The 19,280-nt window shown below is 38.6% G+C and overlaps 2 protein-coding genes across 7 annotated transcripts in view; one reads left to right on the top strand and one right to left on the bottom strand.

Annotated features, from left to right (window-relative positions):
- LOC106137502 (uncharacterized) overlaps window positions 1–19,280 on the top strand; it is a 55,030-nt gene that overhangs the window by 15,106 nt on the left and 20,644 nt on the right. For 2 of the 5 annotated variants that reach the window (XM_060953357.1, XM_060953354.1), the window contains exons 1-4: window positions 5,971–7,555; window positions 9,274–9,477; window positions 10,625–10,778; window positions 11,214–11,404. The exons of 1 other annotated variant lie outside the window; for it this stretch is intronic. In XM_060953357.1, the coding sequence (XP_060809340.1) occupies window positions 7,488–7,555; window positions 9,274–9,477; window positions 10,625–10,778; window positions 11,214–11,404 (617 nt within the window). In that variant the 5' untranslated portion in view covers window positions 5,971–7,487. Of the gene's footprint in view, window positions 1–5,970; window positions 7,556–9,273; window positions 9,478–10,624; window positions 10,779–11,213; window positions 11,405–19,280 lie in introns of those variants that run through there. 2 more of the 5 variants (XM_060953355.1, XM_060953356.1) reach the window with 2 other exon arrangements.
- LOC106142887 (piggyBac transposable element-derived protein 3-like) lies at window positions 1,528–4,095 on the bottom strand. Of its 2 annotated transcripts, XM_060953296.1 has the most exons (3): window positions 3,887–4,095; window positions 3,351–3,631; window positions 3,065–3,171 (listed from the first exon to the last, which is right to left on the bottom strand). In XM_060953296.1, the coding sequence occupies exons 1-3, from the start codon at window positions 3,918–3,920 to the stop codon at window positions 3,127–3,129; spliced, it is 360 nt and encodes a 119-aa protein (XP_060809279.1). In that variant the 5' UTR covers window positions 3,921–4,095; the 3' UTR covers window positions 3,065–3,126. The 2 variants fall into 2 exon arrangements, with proteins under 2 accessions (XP_060809278.1, XP_060809279.1); XM_060953295.1 differs by having other exon boundaries at window positions 1,528–3,631.

The raw sequence follows: 19,280 nt of genomic DNA, 5'->3' as shown, positions 1-19,280 counted from the left end.
TGGTTGCTCATTTTATGCCCGAAGTACCTGGCTTATCAATTTTCATAAGCAACTGTATAGAAAAGAAAAAAACTATATTATCTGACAAAAGTCATATTCAAAAAAAGTTACACAAGTACAGACGAGTGGTCTGACAGACCACTCGCGATCTTATAAAGCCATTAACTCACCGGAACCACTAGCGCCGACATAGCCACTCTCCATGAACGCTGCCGGGCGACTGACTGAGGGGTAGAGAGAAGCGCAGGGAGATACGTATTCGCTAACCTATGTAACTAGACTTCCTGACCTACGAAAGTGTCTGTCAGACCACACGTCGGTACTTAAAGGTTAAACTTAATCATCAATTTCCCTGTTAGACCACAATCGTTGAATGAGAGCTTGTCTACCTGCACTTCCCAACTCTAATTGACTAAGAACAGAGGCGCCACCTCCAGTTCGAGGCCTACTACCGCTAGCGCCTTCCTGGCGTCTACGCTCTGCCTCTGCCTCAGCACTGGTCAAAGGTTGAAATGGCAGATTGTGTCTGTTTGCAATGTTATGGAGAACACAACACGCATTTGTTACTTTAGCTGCAACTGTAGGTGAATAATGTAGCTTTCGGTCACCCAGTAAACACCTGCAAAGAAAATTAATTAGGGTGGGATGCTTCATCAGCAGTAGTGTTCTACAGTGGAAATCAAAACATGAAAAAATTAACTCTTAACCTAACAAAACAAACCAACATTTATTGTATACATAAAATGAAATTACCTGAGACAAAAAGGGATTTTGTTGAACTCCCCGCAATGTAGTGACAACATCTCGTCCTTATATTGCTGCCACTCTATCCTCTAAAGGGCTCAAACAAATATCTGTTACCGTTGTTGTATTTGCTTGACTGGGCAAGAATTTATTAAAACAACAAATTACTTACTTACCTATTTACTTAATTTATGGATTAAACATCTTACCTTTGTCCAACTATTGACATCTTTTTGCGTCCCTCCTATAGCACTTACAGTTATGGTAATTTGTTACCATTTTAGTTTGGTCTCCCATTTTGCTTGAACAATGATGATGATGATAACATGATCTTTAGCCATTTTCTCCCAATGGATTTTCTTCCAAAAAATTCACCAAAGCTTCCAACTGTGGATAGGTATGTAGGCCTTCCACTCTGACTCATGTTCAAAAAGTTTTGACAGTGTATTATCCCTTTACAACCGGACACATAAAGTTGTGAGTTTATGAAAAAAACTGTACTTAGACTTGTATTATGGTTCTAAAGAATACAGGAAAAATAGAGAAAAAAATCGGAAAAGCCCCATTTCCCGGAAAATGACGTGCACGATCGTGCGCTTCAGATTATAACTGACATTTGCACGATCGTGCAAGTTTTATATTTTTTGTAAATAAAACTCCAATAAGTAACAAAATCAAATATTTTTTTATTAGAAAACACTTAAAAACGCTTTATCTTTAATCAGTCTCAAAAATTTACCAGTCTTCATAATAGGAACAAGCTTTCATAGTTATTTTTAAAAGTTTAACAAAATTAAATGTCTTTTCATGACTTAAAAATTATAAAAATACTCAAAACAAAAAACAACTCTCCATAATTAAAATATAAAATTACTTTTACATTAGGCAGAATGAAAATCTTTGAAACAATTCTGATTACGAGCTATACAAAGATAGGCATTGCATTTGATGCATCGTGTCTTCGTACGACTTTTGCAATTTTCATTTTGACATGCTCTAGGAGACTTAAGGTCATCAAACTGTGGCAAGTGATTATAACCATCATATCTTAAAGATATAGAAGGCTTTATGGCCTTTTTAAACTTTTTTGGCACATTAATCTCCATCGTATCTTCATCAGAGGAACGACGCTGCTTATCAGGGCTATTTAGCAATACCTCCGCTATTTCAAGACGAAAATCTAACAAATCTAACGTTTTATTTCTTGGGTATTTGTTAGCTAAACAATCATTTTTGTAAGCGCGCCAAGAATTAACTAAAGACAAATCTAAAAAATGAATAAGTACCTTCAATGTCCATTTTTTAGTTTTTATAAAAGTTCTATAGTATTCCATTTGCTGGTCCAGGACATCCACCCCGCCCATGTGTTTGTTATAATTCATCACTATTTTAGGGGCTGGTACGTCGATATATTGACGGTTTTTCCTATCCCACCGTTTCACAATATCTGTGGTCGAGGCACCTGTACAGTTGGACGCTAGGGTTACAGTGGTATTGTCCTTCCATTTTACAAGAACTGATGAATCCCGCACCATTTGCTGACTTTCGCCTCGTTGCATAAGTGAGTCCTTTTTAAACTTAAGGCTAGTCCTGTCAGGTATTCGATTATGCATTATAGTCCCAGTGCTGTGGATACCTCGCTTGTTTAACTCCTCTATCAAAGGTATCGTAGTAAAATACCTATCGTGGTACAAGCAACTGCCAACTGGGACACTTCTAGCTAAATGAAGAATGACAGATGGTCCGAGGCCTAGCCTCGTCTCTTCAAACATTGTCTTTGCGCCTTTGTAAATCTCAAAATCCAACATGAGGCCTGAACTAGTCGTCAAAACAAAGTTTTTGAGTCCCACAGGTCGAGGTTTGTTTTTTACCACTTGACGGACGGCACATCTTCCAGTAAATGGTATCATCTGCTCGTCGATAGAGTAGTAACCGGGAGTACGTTCTTGTTTATAACATCCATTTCTTACTTGGTCTATAATTGGCTGCACCTTCCAAAGTACATTAGGTTCTTGACTAGGGGGTTGAATGTCTGTATTAACAACATGCAATGCATTTCTGAGTGCTTGAAAGCGATCTCTGCTCATCTTAGACGTAATTTTTTCTAATGCTATTCCAGCCCGCCAATACATTGTCACCCTTGGATAGGGAATACAACCCATCATGATATGGATTCCAAATAACTTAATTATTTCAGATCGAGATGTTTTTAATTCTCTGCCACTCTTTCGCATGAAATAATTATTTGTACACAAACTTATTAGTTCATAAAACTCGTCATCAAAATATTCTTTGAAATACTCTACAGGAGCTTGAACTGGTCTTACGCTGGGTTTTTCAAAATTGTGTGGCTTATCTTCAAAAGGTGTTTCTTTCCAAAGATCAGGGCGCGAAGTCGATGGTTGGTTTTGTATGGAGAAAGTAGACCTGTTAGTAGAATTCGGTTGAACTGGTTGAATGTTAGCAGTGTTGCGCCTAGTACTGTTCCTGTTTTCTCTAGAGGACGATACAGTAGGAGAATGACTTGATGACGACCTTGTAGATGATCTTTGTGCGAAATTATCAGGGGTTGGTGTATTAATTGTGTGACTTGGCAATTGGCTCACCTGAAGTGGGATATTGTTCGTATTTGCTGAAGAACAGGAGATATCTTCGCCAAATGACACAGCTGACGGCGGTGGTAGACACTGTCCTTGGTCGGGGATGGGCTCAGCATAACTCTGGTCTAATAAGACGTCTCCAGAATCCAGGCCTTCTAATACCAGCCGTTCAATCGCAGTTGGGTCACAATCGTCGTCTGAATCTTCGAATTCGTCAATATCCGAGAGATTACCATCACCCATCGCTGTCAAAACGTTCTCTATATCATTTTCATTTAGAGGCAGGCCTGAAAGAAACATTTATTATGTTATAAATGCAAATAAAAAGCAAAACAAAACAAAATCTGCGAAAATTAAGTTCAGCGCACTCATACCGAAAGCACACGAACGTGCAACATTTTTATTTTAGCAGTATTTCTATTAATTCCCGTGTACATTTTATTAAAAATCTTATTCCATTCGATACTTTAATACCTTTACTACATATAATCATAATAGCACATTCATTTTACCATAAAAAAGTAAATAAAAATAATACTTACGTGAGCCGCCGATTCCGCCAAAAAACCCAGCCATGTTCGACGCCTCACTGCCTGCGACTGAGAGGTCACGAGGTCACGCAATATTTATTATTCGCAGGAATAGATCTTGCACGCTCGATCAGTGTCGTTTGCGTCCACGAAAACGAAATCGCGCGTCGTCCAGAATTTTTCAAAGTATGATGCACGTTTAGTTTGAGTCGGTTGTAAAGGGTTATGAGAAATATACTAGTATCACTGAAGTAAAAATATTAGACGTGTGTACGAACGAGGCTCATTGGAAGTTCTAAAATTATCTTTAACACAATTTTTTTACGAACATTTTCAATGAAGGTTCACTTTTAAAGTTCCTCTTTTTTAAAACTAGGTGTTCGTGATAGAACAAGGAAAATAATAATCTTGGCTATACATATTATAGACTGTTTGCATTTTAGACCAAAACTAATTATAACATTGTTTAAGATGAATGCTACGAGGGTCAAACGGAAAGTTTTTTGAAAATCAAAAACTGAGCATTCTACTTTAATATTAGTTTTATTATATCTTTTCAAAATAGTGTCCCTTTACGTCAATACATCGCTGCATCCGATGGAACCATTGGGAGAAGCACCTTGCCCACTCTTCCTTAGGTGTCTCTTCGACGGCCCTTTCAAACGCAGCGACTGCTTCCTCAGCGTTCACAAAACGTTTACCGCGAAGTTTTTCTTTTATTTTGGGGAATAAATAGAAATCCCAAGGTGACCCAGTAATTCCACATTTGATGTCTCTAAAAAGTCGATGGTTCGCCTGGCGGTGTGCGCCGAGGCGTTGTCGTGATGAAGGAAGATTCTGTTGCGAGGTCGATTCTCCCGAACTTTTTCAAAGACAAGTGGCAAACAAATATTGATGTACCACTCTGCATTAACTGATCCTCTAAAACAATTGTTGCGTAATGGCCTGTCCTTCCGAAAAACGAAGCCACCATCTTTTTTCCCACACTTCGACCTCTCTTCACTTTTGTGGGCAACTCCTCGAACTGAAACACCCACTGGGCCGACTGCCTTTTAGTTTCTGGATCATAACAATAAATCCAGCTTTCGTCACCCGTAAGTATGTCGAATACGGCATTTGAGTCACCTCCGTTAAATTTTTCAATCATATCACGGCACCAATTAACACGACGGAGTTTTTGGGCCTCAGTCAAATTATGGGGTATCCACCGGGCACAAAGCTTCCTGACCTCTAAATGTTCATGGAGGATTTTATGGATTTGGCTCATACCAATGCCTAGACTTGTCCGAATCTGCTGATAGGTAACTCTTTTGCCAGCCTCTATCATACGCCGCACAACACTGATGTTTTCTTCAGTCGGCGCCGTAGAAGGCCGTCCCTCACGCAGATCATCGGTGAGATTAGACCGACCACGCTTAAATTCATTGAACCAGTTGTAAACAGTGGCACGAGATGGGGCTTCATTATGAAAGGCCAATCGAAGTCTATTGTAACTTTCTTGTTGAGTTAACTTACACCGAAAGTCATAAAAAATTATTGCACGAAAATTTTCTCGCGTTATTTTGGCACGAATTATTTTCATTTTGCCGCCAAATTGCAAAAATAATGACAATAGAATGAAATTTTTACTCATTATTATTGCTAAAGAGTTCCATTTTTGAAATCCGAATTCATTTTTTTATTATATAAATAACAAATGGCCAGTTCTATAAACTTTCAGTGTCGCCCTCGTAATAAACAACATAACATAAAATCACGTTAGTGTTAGTGTCTGAGACTGATGTATCGTTTGAATCTTGAAGAACCTGTCTCTTTGCCCTTTGGGGACCATCACCCTTCTGCACCTTAGTCTTCTTCCCCTGACCCTTACCTTTCCATTTCTTTTTCTCTTTCTCTTGCTCTTTCTGTATTTTTTTATCTTTATTTTCCTTTTCTATCACATCTTTCTTCAGTGGAGTTGAGGTTGATAACGTAGCATGCTGCTTCTTTCGACGCTGTTTCTCTTTAGCCACAGTTGTTTTCTCTGGTAATTTTATAAAATCGGAAAATTGAACATTTGACGTAGGATCAGACGACTCTTTATCTTGTCATGTCGGGGAAGAGATAACTACTTGCGCTGATTCACTTACAGCTGATAAATCTAATTGTTTTGATGTGCTCAGAATGACATTTGAATCTTGTTCTACGTCACAAGTAGAAATCGTAATAGATTCATTGGAAACGACTATAGAGTCAGATTAGAGAATCTCAGCAGCCATAAAATCTTCTTCACAAAATACTTGGGGATTTATTGGAAAAATACCTGGTTGCCCTAAATCCCGACTCTGCTTTGTTAATAGAGGCAACGGTAATATATGCTTTCCTCACCATTGAATCATAATCACCAATCTCATCTCACCAATGACTTTTGATGTGCAAATCACATTCCTTTTTGTATGCGGTTTTAAGAGGTCCAAAGAATGACACGTCCAAAGGCTGCATTCTGTGGGATGTGTGTGGTGGCAAGGATAACATATGAATATAGTTGCTTTTGCAAAATTCGTAGTAGGTAGGGAAGAATGACTAGCATGATTGTCTAAAATCAAGAGAAAAGGTTTAGCATGATTTTTAAAATGTGTGAGCCACTCAAGAAAGAGACTTTCGTTTATCCAACCATTGTCGGAGCATTTATAAAGTGCTCCTGATGGACCATCCTTCTCAAGTAGAGGAGTCATTCTCTTGCGATGATAAATAAACATAGGTGGGATGAAGCCACCTGCAGCGCCATTGCAAACATCAAAGTTATATTTTTGCCTCTCTCCCAACTGGTGATGGACCCACTCTCTTCTGTCCTTTTGTTGCTAGTATTTTCCCTGAAGTCTGTAGGTACCTCTTTATTTTCAATACTAATGATACCAGAGTGTTTCCTTTCTATGTGCTGTTTATTTAGCATTGCCAGATTTATTGTCAACATGAAAATATTGACAAAAAATAGACAAAAAATATATTATTTAAGTCACCTGTTGCCTCTTTCAGCCGTCTCACGTGCGCCCCTGTCCCACGAACCAAGTGTCTTGGTCTATAATATTGACATATTTTTTGTTTTAATTTATTCGTTGCGTCGTCATATATTTTAAAAATCTGATAATTTCTAATATAAAGTAATTATGTTGCCGCTATGAATTCCCGGTGTACCCTGTATTGAAAAACAAGGCAATAAAAGGCGATATTACTTTGGAGTGTCAATGATCGTTTCTTTGAAGTAAAAAAACACATCCTTTGAATTTGAAAAAAATAATTTACAGGAAGTTTAAAAAAAAAGTCGTTTTTGTAGTTTTTTCAAATATCAAGGTTTATTTTTTTTTTACTACAAATAGTTGGAGCATTTATAAGAATCATATAATTAATCTGTAAAATTTTTGTGGTTTCGGAGTACCTTATCGTTGTAACAATATTTTACAATTTAATCCCAGAAAATCGTAACTCTAAAGTTATTTGCTTTGTGCCATGATAAACATGGTATAAATTGTTACTTGCACTATTTTACGTGGATATAAAATGTTTGTTTATGCACGTGTGTGGCATTTGTTGAACAATAAATTGAAAAAGGAAATAAATTTTTATTTATATTTATATGCATAAGGACTATGGAAATTACAAAATGTACAACATGATGGCTTTAATTGTTTCGTACAAAAATCTGTGAGTATTTTAATTATTGTCTTTTAATGTTTTTTACTTTCTTTTAAATTGATATTTAAACTAAATTACAAATGAAATTTCAATTTTATTCTATAACCTAAAACATTTACAATAGATTCAGCATCTTATGTTTAAAGACATTCAAACTATCGTCAAATATGTCCAAACCTCTTCACGTAAGGATGCTACTTCCAGGTGTAATTTATGCATCTGAGTCAAAAAATCATTTACAGGAAACTGGATAGGTACTCCCTGAAGTTGTGTTGTTGATTTTTGCAATATCAGAATTGCGTACACTTTCCATTATCTTGTCAGCAATCTTCGCTAAATTGTCTAATGTTTGATCCTGACTTACTGGGAGTACAGCTCTCACGGATGAATGATGGAATGATGGCTCGTCTGCGCAATCCATAAATCATGCAATATATGGCCGGAAGCTTGCGCTTTTTGTCCTAATTCACGCACACGCCGCAATATTTGAGAAGGTATTTGCATTCCCAATTCCATCTCGCCAACTAATTTTGAAATTGACGTTTCGCACTTTCTTCGTAAACTTGTAGTAAACGTTCTTTAATGGCCTTAAATTTATTAGTTTCCGGTGGCGACAATACAATATCACTGACTTGTAGCAATGCATCTCGACATTTACAAAATAATGAAATTAAACTTTACTTGCTAGTTGGTAAATATATTTCCTATCTTTAATTTAATTGGTCACGAACACATGAGAAGCTTCGGTTATTTTTATTATATATTAAAAACCTCATTGAGCCTTCTCAAAAACTTCATGTTTTTAAATCTGTGATAGGTACAATTGGTGACCTTAATGCTAATAGTATTTATTCTCTACCAATGAAATTTTGGAAAAATGCAAACAGAAAAAAAAATAGTTGTCAATTTGAGAGAAGAATATATACATGACAGTTAACCGTATATTTATTTCATGCTTGTTTGAAACGAAGAAATAAATACAAAGGAATCGCTTTGAGGTTTGGTAACTGAATCTTAATTTCAGGTAATTCTTCCTTTAATAAACATGGGATTCTTTTAGGCAATGGTTAGCAACCTGTCACTGTTTGAAATGTGGTCTTTCAGTCTTCGAAACTGTCGACTTTGTCTAGGAGCGGGGGGCTAGTTGTAACAACGTTTCTTGGCTATAAACTTGTTTGGTATTTAGGAAATCTAACAGTACTATTCTAATGAAAAACTATTTAACAAAATTTTGTTCAATCCCGTTAAAGACTTCTTGTAGAAACCGCTTTAAAAAAACTGACGAGTGTTACTATGGGCTGTCATACCTTAACATATACATACATATGGTCACGTCTATATCTCTTGCGGGGTAGACAGAGCCAACAGTCTGGAAAAGACTGAATTTTATTAAGACTGAAAGTCTGGAAAAGGCCACGTTCATACCTTACCAGCCCATAAAAGTCCATGACTGGACTAAGGCCCCCCCAGAAATGGGGGGATTTTACCCATAGTCACCACGCTGGGCTGACGGCAGTATCTATTGATTCTGGACTATGTCGTATTAGCGTAGGAGGCGCTTCTGCTCACCTTCCGTTTGATTAAACGCTCGACCGCCTCAACCGCCTTTTACGATGCCCACGGGAAGATATGGGGTGGTTCTATTCAACTCTGCCGGCGTCACGCGGCCCTGTAAATGTAATCGATAATGTGTAGGTAATCGATAAAAACGTGGTATTTTTTTTCAGCAGTTTTATACCAGAATATTCTACTAATAAGATGACTGGCCTGAGAAGAATATGCGCTATTAAATATTGGTTAAGGAAACCAACCAAACATCGCAATTTACAAATAATGTTTTGCCTGTTCGTATTATTGTGTATATCGATGATAGTCTACAAACTTGCATTTGAGACCCATGATGGAGATTTGGAATATCAGTTGATTTACAAGTAAAACATTTTTTTTTTCGGTAAAAGTATATAAACCAGTAACTGCCTCCGTAGCATGACACGCTCGTCGTCGTTTCTATCGATCGAAAAACTATCGCTGTCCCGTTTCATGCAAGAAATAATGGCTTTCTCCGAGGCAAGGCAGATACTACACATACATACATATGGTCACGTCTATATCCCTTGCGGGGTAGACAGAGCCAACAGTCTTGAAAAGACTGAATGGCCACGTTCAGCTATTTGGCTTAGCGATAGAATTGAGATTCAATTAGTGACAGGTTGCTAGCCCATCGGCTAAAAAAGAATCCCAAGTTTGTAAGCCTATCCCTTAGTCGCCTTTTACGACATCCATGGGAAAGAGATGGAGTGGTCCTATTCTTTTTTGTATTGGTGCCAGGAACCACACGGCACTACAGATCAGTACAGATATTACAGACAGATACTACATCTTTCATTATCTAGGACTGCATATACTTACGAACATATTCTTTTTTGATTTTCTTCTTGAAACTATAAAAATCTTTACGACCGATTTTGTTTTCATAACTCGATTAAGCAAGGAGAAAGTGTTCGTGAGGTTTTGTCGCGGCGAACAACAAATAATAAAAAATAAATTGATGATAAAATTGAAAGGTTTAAGTTGCATTAATTTAAAGTCATTTTAAACGGTACATAAAAATAAATAAACCATTGTACATGTACATATACCGTTGCATAATTATTCCATGTACTGACAGACAAATCTATCTCAAATCTTAATGTTTCAGCGAAGAACGAAGTGTGTCGGGTCCGTTAGTAACATTATAAAGCTAAAGAGTTTGTTTGTTTGAACGCGCTAATCTCAGGAACTGCTGGTTCGAATTGAAAAATTCTTTTTGTGTTGAATAGACCATTTATCGAGGAAGATTTTAGGCTATAACATCACGCTATATCACGCATATATGAAGCGAAGTAATAATGGAAATTGTGAAAAAGACGGGGAAAATTATTCATCCTTGAGGAGAGCTTCAATGATGCCCAAAATAACTTTTCGACGCGGACGAAGTCGCGGGCACAGCTAGTTTTAAATAATTACATACATGATGATGAAATTTAAAGATAAAATTTATTCCGTTCCCTACTACACTCTCCGTTTTTGTGGTTTCAGACGAGCTGAACGCATACTAGCAGAACAGTTGAGACGTGATAAGGGGAGAGGTTGTGTCATGCCGAAGTTGGATCCATTTGGAAAAGAAGCTACGATTTATGATAGCGATCCAACTAAAATAGTATGCCCTGGTATAGGTTGGGTGAAGTGCTATGTATGTTTTTGTTCTTCCCTTGATTATTCAGTCTTTTAAATGGCGCCGTGTGGTTCCCGGCACCAATAGCAAAAAAGAATAGTACCACTCCGTCTCTCTCCCATGGATGTGGTTAAAGGCGACTATAAGGGATAGGCTTATAAACTTGGAATTCTTCTTTTAGGCGATGGGCTAGCAACCTGTCACTATTTGAATCTCAATTCTATTTCAAAGCCAAATAGCTGATTTATCCCGGAGTGCCCGCGGGATTGATAGGGTTTCCATGCGGTCGAAGTCGCGGGCGGTCTCTAGTACAGTATATTGTTAATCAGTTCGTTAAAGTTACAGTCATTTTAAACGAAACATACAAATAAATACAATTATACAAACTCCATTGCATAATTATTCCATGTAGGTACTGACAGTCAAATGTATCTCAAAATCTCATTGTTTCAGCTGTCCGAGTGCAAAGTCGTTGAAGAAATTTTAAATAATTACACAAGCGTCGTCTGTGTGTACAGAGATATTATATTTGAGGCAGAGTTGAAAAGCAGTTATGGAGATCCGATTAGTGTCGTCGATGCTAACGTCTATCACTTAAATATAAGTGATCATGTTGAAGTGTCGTGTTCGGGAATAGAAAAAAGGTTTTGCTTTTCACCTTGTCCAACTATTTTTATTTTGACAGCTCATTTATCTTTTTAAAAGCGTACGGGGACCGATTTCCGGAAAACGTCGAACCTTTGGATCGTACTCGCATTATTCAGCCGCATCAGGCCTTCTGAACAGGGACTGCATTAATTTCATTTGGTGTTTATAAGTAATAAGTTACCGATGCGATAACATGCGACAATCGATAAAAAAAATTTGCGAAAAACATGTATTCTTTTGTAGGTGGCGCTAAATTATATTGTAGCAACTTGCGAATTATGTAAAGAAAAATACGATTTACAAAATAAACATATATTGGATGCTATTTATACAATACACTAACTTAAAATATAATCGATGGAAAAATTGTGAAAAGAAACAAAAATCTATCAAACAAAAACGCAACGAAATTCATAGAAGACTCCACGATTTCAAATTGCCGGGCGCTAGGTATTCTATTAGGAGACAGGATCGTATTCTAGGGGACGGACTCAGCAGAAACTTAAATACGATATAGGTAATTTACAAATAATAAAAATCTTTAAATATTAATTTTAAAACAAATTTTAAACATAGGGTAAACCGTATAGCTATTGCCCACCTAACACTCTCATCGCCACCAAACAAACAATTTTTCCACTTTACCTGGCCACGTGGGCTGCTCGCGCCCCACGTCCTGTCTTATACTCCAAGCCATGGTCTATCTTAAGCATCTTTTGAGGCACGCCACGTGGTACGCCGGCGGGACACGGTATAAACTTTACCAACAGGCCGTGTGGTCCGCTGCGACCCTACGATTTCATATATTTTTTTTGCCTTTGGCTTGCGTGATAAGGATCTCCAAAGTGTTTTTTTCAAGAAAATCGATTAATTACTTATGAGTAAAAAAAAAACCGCGAAATTTGAGCTTTATTTACGAAAACTAAAAGACTTGAAATGAAACAAGATTAAGTGCAAATCAAAAAACATATTTATATATTTTAGCACATATCAATGGAAATTTGTAATGAAATTGTTATGAAATTATGAAAAAAGTTACTTATTCTAAAAATTACATTCTTTTCGTAATTTGCGTATGAATTTCTCCATAGCATTCAGCGCAAACGCTTGGCTGGGACGGACACTTAAGACAGACAGTGTTTACTTTTTTTGTTTTATTCCTAGCTTCTAGTGCTGAGAAACCAGCGGATCTATGCTTTTCATAGCAATGAATGCACCGACGACGAACTAATCTGCTTCTGTGGTCTGTGAGCAGTGACTTGCTGAACTTATGTTCTGGCTGCCGAAGTGAGCTCTCTGCTGGATTAGAGTCCTTTATTCCCAGCATCTGTAGACAGAGGTTCTCCCTAAATTTTGTAATGGTATAAGTCTTGCTGTGCAGATTCTTGTGTTTTTTATAGGTGATGTAAGCATTTGTGACAGCAGTAGAAAACAGTAGATCAACAGCAAGTTTCTGAAACCAACGAATATTTCTTCTAGCTGGACTAGAGTAACTCGCCAATTGATCAGATAAATCGATGGAACACTTGTGTTTATTATAGTCAGCAATTGTGGAAGGTTTCAACACTGTCTTGTTGGGATTCCTCTTGCTTTTGCAACTAACAAAGCCAATGGAGTGCTTCGTCGACAAAGCAAAAACTTCACGTTTGTCTTTCCATTTGAGAACGAGAATTCCGTCACTATTTTCCATTGCAATCATTTCACCCTTCTTCAACTTTTCCTGAATAACTTTCTTCGGCAACCCTTTCCTATTCTTGCGAAGAGTGCCAATCAGATGAGTATTGTTATCCAAAAGCTTTTTTGCTAGATCAACGCTGGTGTAAAAGTTATCTGTGACCACACTTCTGCCAACTCCCAAATAAGGTTGGCATAGCTTCATCACTACGTCTGTGGCTACACTGTCCTGTCTATTTGCCGTTTTTCCTTCGTACACAATGATGTCGAGCGCATAACCATCATCGTCACACAGCTTAAAAAGTTTTATTCCGTATTTGTGGCGTTTGCCAGGAATGTATTGCATAAATGATATACGTCCTCTAAAAGCTACCATGCTTTCGTCTATGGTAACATATTCACCCGGTGTTTTCACATTATGAAAATTTTTTGTAAGCAGCTCCAGAAACCGCCTTATCCTTATGAGGCGATCAGCATGACTAGGTCCAAGGAAAATGGTGTCTTCGAAGTGCCAACACCTGAGCAACAACTCGAATCTATTTCTGCTCATCACCTGGCGACATACTTTGCTTTCGTAAAGAATGTTTTTACTCCAATAGTCACTAATTCTAGGTAATTTCTTTAGTCCCATGTAAATCAGAAGGCCGAGGAATTTCAGCATTTCTTCTGGAGTACAGTCTGTCCATTTTGATAGCCTCATATTGCGTGTGACACGATTAAGTGTTAAAGTTTTATTAGCATAACAATTAGTCATATTCACCATGAGGTCCATCACGTCTTCAGTAAGAAACAGTCGGTATATACTCAATTCTGAATCACAATCGTTCGGAACATTGATACCTGGTTGAATGTCCAGTGGGAACTGCTTCTGTCGAGATCCATCAGATTGATACCAATTTGACGTCGGCGTCGGAGCCCTCGGCTGAATTGGACGCCCATCTTCTTCACTATGTGACGAACTTTCATCGCTAGATGATGCAGATTGCGAAGAATACGATGGTTGATAGTCTGGATCACTTTCCGAGTCCGACATTTTGAAAACGCGGCGCGCGGGTAAAAAAGCGCGCGAAATTCTCTTCCTGCAGGCTACGTGGGCGGCGCGCGGCCAACTGACCTAATTACACTGATGGCGTGCATAATAAGTAATAAAAATAATAGTTCTTAGACAATTCGGCTGTGATTTGGCGAGAAAGTTGTGGGGCGCCGGCCGCCCACATGGCTTGCCCGAACAAAATCAAAATACTACAATGGCCGGCTGCACTCGAAGTTTTGTGGGTGGCCGGCGTACCACGTGGCGATGAGAGTGCTAAGGACTTCAAACACTTTGGCTTCAAACAATAAAAAAAGTATTATAAGTTTCAACCATTAATATATTTTTTTCTTATGTCTAAATAAAATCTCCATCCAAGTGTTAACGGTTTTTAGTCAAAACTTACATGGCTTATAAAATAATTAAACAAATTTAAAATTATCCAAAAATGTACAGTTATTGCCCATTGCTTACACTAATTGCCCACATCACAGCACAGTAATTGCCCAGTACCTTAAAATGATAAATTTGACTTTGAATTTTTGTCACTCCTTCTGATCTGAACTATCACCTGGCCTATTTTAAAAAAACGAATTAGGGCGCGGGTTTTCTTCAAAAACTTTTGCACGGAGTCTAAAATATCTTCTTTATTTCAAGGAAATCCTTTTCTAGCCGATATTATTAACCAATCCTCCAAACGACTTTCTTCAGACAGTTAATATAAGTGACTAGCTGTGCCCGCAACTTCGTCCACGTGGAATAATTATTTTGGGCATTATTGAAGCCCTCAAGAATAAATAATTTTCCCCGTTTTTTCACATTTTCTATTATTTCTTTGCTCCTTATAGTTACGGTGTAATATTATATAGCCTTAAGCCTTCCTCGATTAATGGTCTATTTAACGCAAAAATAATTTTTCAATTCGAACCAGTACTTCAAGAGATTAGCGCGTTCAAACAAACAAACAAATTCTAACAGTTAGCAGCAAAAGCTAACTTAAGAATGCAAGAGGTTATAGATGAAGATGTGAATGAAGCACGTAAGGAATATAAGAAAATGAAAGATTTGGTTAAGAAAGCTGTGATTAGAAAGAAAGAAGAGTATAAAGAGGATTTTGATAAAAGGCTATCGGAAGACTTTCAGTCAAATCTGAAAGTATTCTGGAAATCCGTAAGGTCAGCCCGAGGAAATACTATAACCAGAGAGCTGACTAGGATCAGATGCCAGGATGGTAGCGTTGTGAAAGGAGAAGAATGTGTACTAAAGATATGGAAGGACTATTTTGAAAGTTTATTTGAAAAAAAGGAAGGAAATAAGAAAAATTTCTGCTATAGCGAAGAAAAAGAGAATGAGATGGTAGGCGAAATTGAAATGTTCGAAATTGTGGAAGCACTTAAGAGTATGAAAGCGGGAAAGGCTGCTGGGTGTGATAGAGTGTCGGTCGAGATGCTTAAAGCAGGAAAAGGCGTAGTAGCTAGTCAGTTGTACTGCCTTTTCAATTTGTGTTGGAGAAGCGGCCGAGTACCAAAAGATTGGTGTAAGGCTGTTATCGTGCCACTTTACAAAGGAAAAGGGTCACAGCTGGACTGCAAAAATTATCGTGGTATAAGCCTGCTTAGCGTCGTCGGCAAATTGTATGCTAAGGTATTCAATTCAATTCAATTCAATTCATTTATTAATATCAGATTACAAAGATCCAGTTTGTTAGTAATACATAAAATTATAAATCTGCAAAATAATATAAAATAACATAAAAGGGTTAGTACTTAATTCTACTAGAATCTTTAAAGTTGACCATGTAGGGCCACCGGCATGGTACCCCGCACAAGATGCCTTATTATAGGCGAGTCGTATCTGTCTGCCACAGTTCTTAGAATGGTATTGCCACTCGACCTTATCCTCCTTATCAAAGACGCCATTTTTTTTCTAATAACAGCGTGAAACCCGTCTGTTCTTGTTTGAGCAAACATTTCAGAGGCGCTACAGAACTTGGGGAGTCGCAATAACATTCTAAAAATATTATTGTACTGGATACGGAGAGCATCCAGCGACCTTTTGGTGCCGCGGACCCACAGACCACCCGTGTAGAAGCCCTGGCAAAAAGCTTTAAATAAGGTTATTTTAACCTGGTCACTACAGCGGGCGAATCTCCGGGCCAGCATGTTACCTCTGACCGCCAACGCTCTCCGCTCCCTTTCTATGTCGTCATCATCTTTAAGGTCGTCGGCAAGTACATGGCCCAGATACTTAAAAGTTTTTACTATTTTTAGTTCCTTTCCAGATAGAAACATAGGAGGTGTATTTCTGGGACACTTTCCAACGACCCCAAAGACCATGCATACACACTTTTCCACATTGTAAACAAGCCCGTGCTCGGCCGCGAAACTTTCACATACCCTCAACATCTCATTTATTGATTTCGTAGTCGGACCCAACAGCACCATGTCGTCGGCATAGCTTATATTATTTATGACGACACCGTCTATACTACAGCCTACCCTCATACTGCTAAGTCCCACTATGAGATCATTTACATACAGGTTGAAGAGCTTGGGAGATGTAATGCCCCCCTGTCTCACCCCGCACTCCAACCTGTACGCATCTGAAATGCCGTCGGACCATTTTACCACATTTATTTGGTTTTGGTACCAAAACTTAAATATATTACATATCTCAGCCGGCACATTTCTGGCCTCTAGCTTCCTCCACAGTACCTCATACGACACTCGGTCGAAGGCTCTGGAAAAATCCAGAAAACAACCATGTACCGGTGTTTTGCGACTTGTATAGTATTGAATAGTATTCTTGAGCACAGTAATTGCACTCTCCGTTGACAGGTGCGGTCCAAACCCAAATTGCGCGTCATGAAGGTTTAAGTATTGCTCCAATCTCGAGTCAAGAACACCATCCAGTACCTTAGCAATTATAGTTGCAAGGGAAATCGGCCGGTAGTTATTTTTATCAGAGATATCCCCTGTCCTGTTCTTCACGATGGGCACCACAATTGTCTTCATCAAGTCAGGTGGCAAATAAGAGTGACTTATGCACAACGAGAAGAACATGGACAGGACTCTCGGCAGGTGTACACCTGCGTGCCTCAGATGTTCGACACTTAGTCCATCATGGCCGGGCGACTTACCCCCTTTCATTCCCCCAATTGCCTGTTTTACTTCGGCAGCTGAAAAATGTAACTGAAGGATAGACTCCTTTTTACACATATTAAGAGCATGACCAACTGATGACGAGACTCTAAAATGCTCCCTAAACATACTGGCAATCTCGACTGAATCGCTCTTGCCGTCGACACTCGCCGGGCGGCCAGGCCCTACGTTTAACCTAGCTGTAGCCTTCCAGAAGTCCCTAAAATTATTCGAAGCTCTTTGTGAGGCTAAAAGATCCATTTTGATTTTTTCTTGGTTTTTTTGACACCAATTCAATCTACTTTTAAAAATCTTTCGTGCTTCACACATTTGCTCATAAACTGGTCCTAAAGTCGGTCTATTGTGCTGTACCCATACTTCAAACTTGAGCCTGGCCTCATGATGAGCATCCTGTACGTGTTTATTCCACCCACACAGAACCTTACCCCTCTTTATTTGATTCTGCGTAGGAGTTTTGGCTTTTGCGGCTGCATCCCCGAGCGTACATACAATTTTTTCGTATAGATTATCTAAAATCTTACAATGATCGGCTTGACTACAAAAACCAAAACTACACTCCACGAACTCTTCCGGGAATTGTATATCACGAAGCGACGCATTACAAGCATGTTGGTAGGTACTAATTTCAGACTCCTTTCTATCTCCCCATGTTATTTTGCCACAGGGTAAGTCATGCTTAATCAGCTTTTGCCTCACTATCTCAAGATTACAGGTCATAAAAATGGGAAAATGGTCCGACATATATACCCCTTCCTCTATGCGTATATCTACTACTGATTGATAAGCAGATTGAGACACGACAAAATGGTCTAACCATCTTTTACAACCATGTACCTGACTCACAAATGTGTAACTATTTGAATCTATTCCCAGTTTTTCCACGTCCGCACAAATCCATGATCGGTCAGCAGAAAAACTACACAACTCCCTATAAAATAGTTCACATATATGTGCATTAAAATCTCCTAACAAATATATACATTCAGCGTTATTCGCATCCTCGATTGCACTAATTTCTCCCAGAACTTCCGTAAACAAAGGTAGGTTGTCAATCGAATCCGTTGGCATGTATACAGATATTACAATAATCGTACGATTCCCCATAGTGGCTCGTATAGCGGCTAGTCTATTGCTATCACATTCCAACACATTCACAGAGTCAAATAAACCCTTCCTCCATAATATGGCTACCCCCCCGTACGGTCTACCCACTAACAAACCCGCGGAAGTATCTACCGCAGATTTGCCCGTGTACTCAAACTCATCACATACAGTGCCCAATAAGTTAATATCATGGGGTAGGAGCCAGGTCTCCTGAAGGCTAACAATATCAGATTGCTTACATACTCGCCTAACGCAATCGATCGATCTCTTAAGAGATTGACAATTAAAACTAGAAAATGTACTAAATTTAGTTTTCTTAATATCCATAAAGTACCAACTAATTAACTTTAACTTTATTATCGGATTTTGTTCGATACATAAACTGCACAAAACGCCTGAAAGTAATCCCATCCGGCCATAACTCAGCGTCTAAAAACAAATGCAGTTTATGTTTCGACACAAACAATTTATATGCATTGTAATTCTTCGTGGATTTCATATTTATCAGTTTTAACGCTACCATTTCGTTAGTTTTTTCCTTAATATATTTTATAATGTCACTTTCACTCGCATCCTTACTGACGTTTGAGATAAACAAAGGCACTTTAATATCCGCCGCTCGGAATTTCACATCATGATCTATCGCAGCACTTCCTCTTTGACCTAGTAGTTTATACCGCCTAGATTTAGACCTATGCACGATTTGCCACTCCGTGTCTTCCCTACTGGCAGCTGATTGACTTTCGTCCACCGATACCTCCTGATACCTCAAAACATCCTTGATATTACGCATTCGACTCGCTGGCTGAGATGTTTCCTCATCGATGGGCGCCCGTCGACTGCATACAGAGACGGGGATGGGACTCTCGGCGGCGGCGGAGCGGGCGCATGACGCTTGCTCGC

Source organism: Amyelois transitella, chromosome 31 (assembly GCF_032362555.1).
Source record: "Amyelois transitella isolate CPQ chromosome 31, ilAmyTran1.1, whole genome shotgun sequence".
Taxonomy (NCBI): Eukaryota; Metazoa; Arthropoda; class Insecta; order Lepidoptera; family Pyralidae; genus Amyelois; species Amyelois transitella.
Note: the sequence above shows the minus strand (reverse complement) of the source record. Positions and strands in the feature narration are given on the sequence as shown.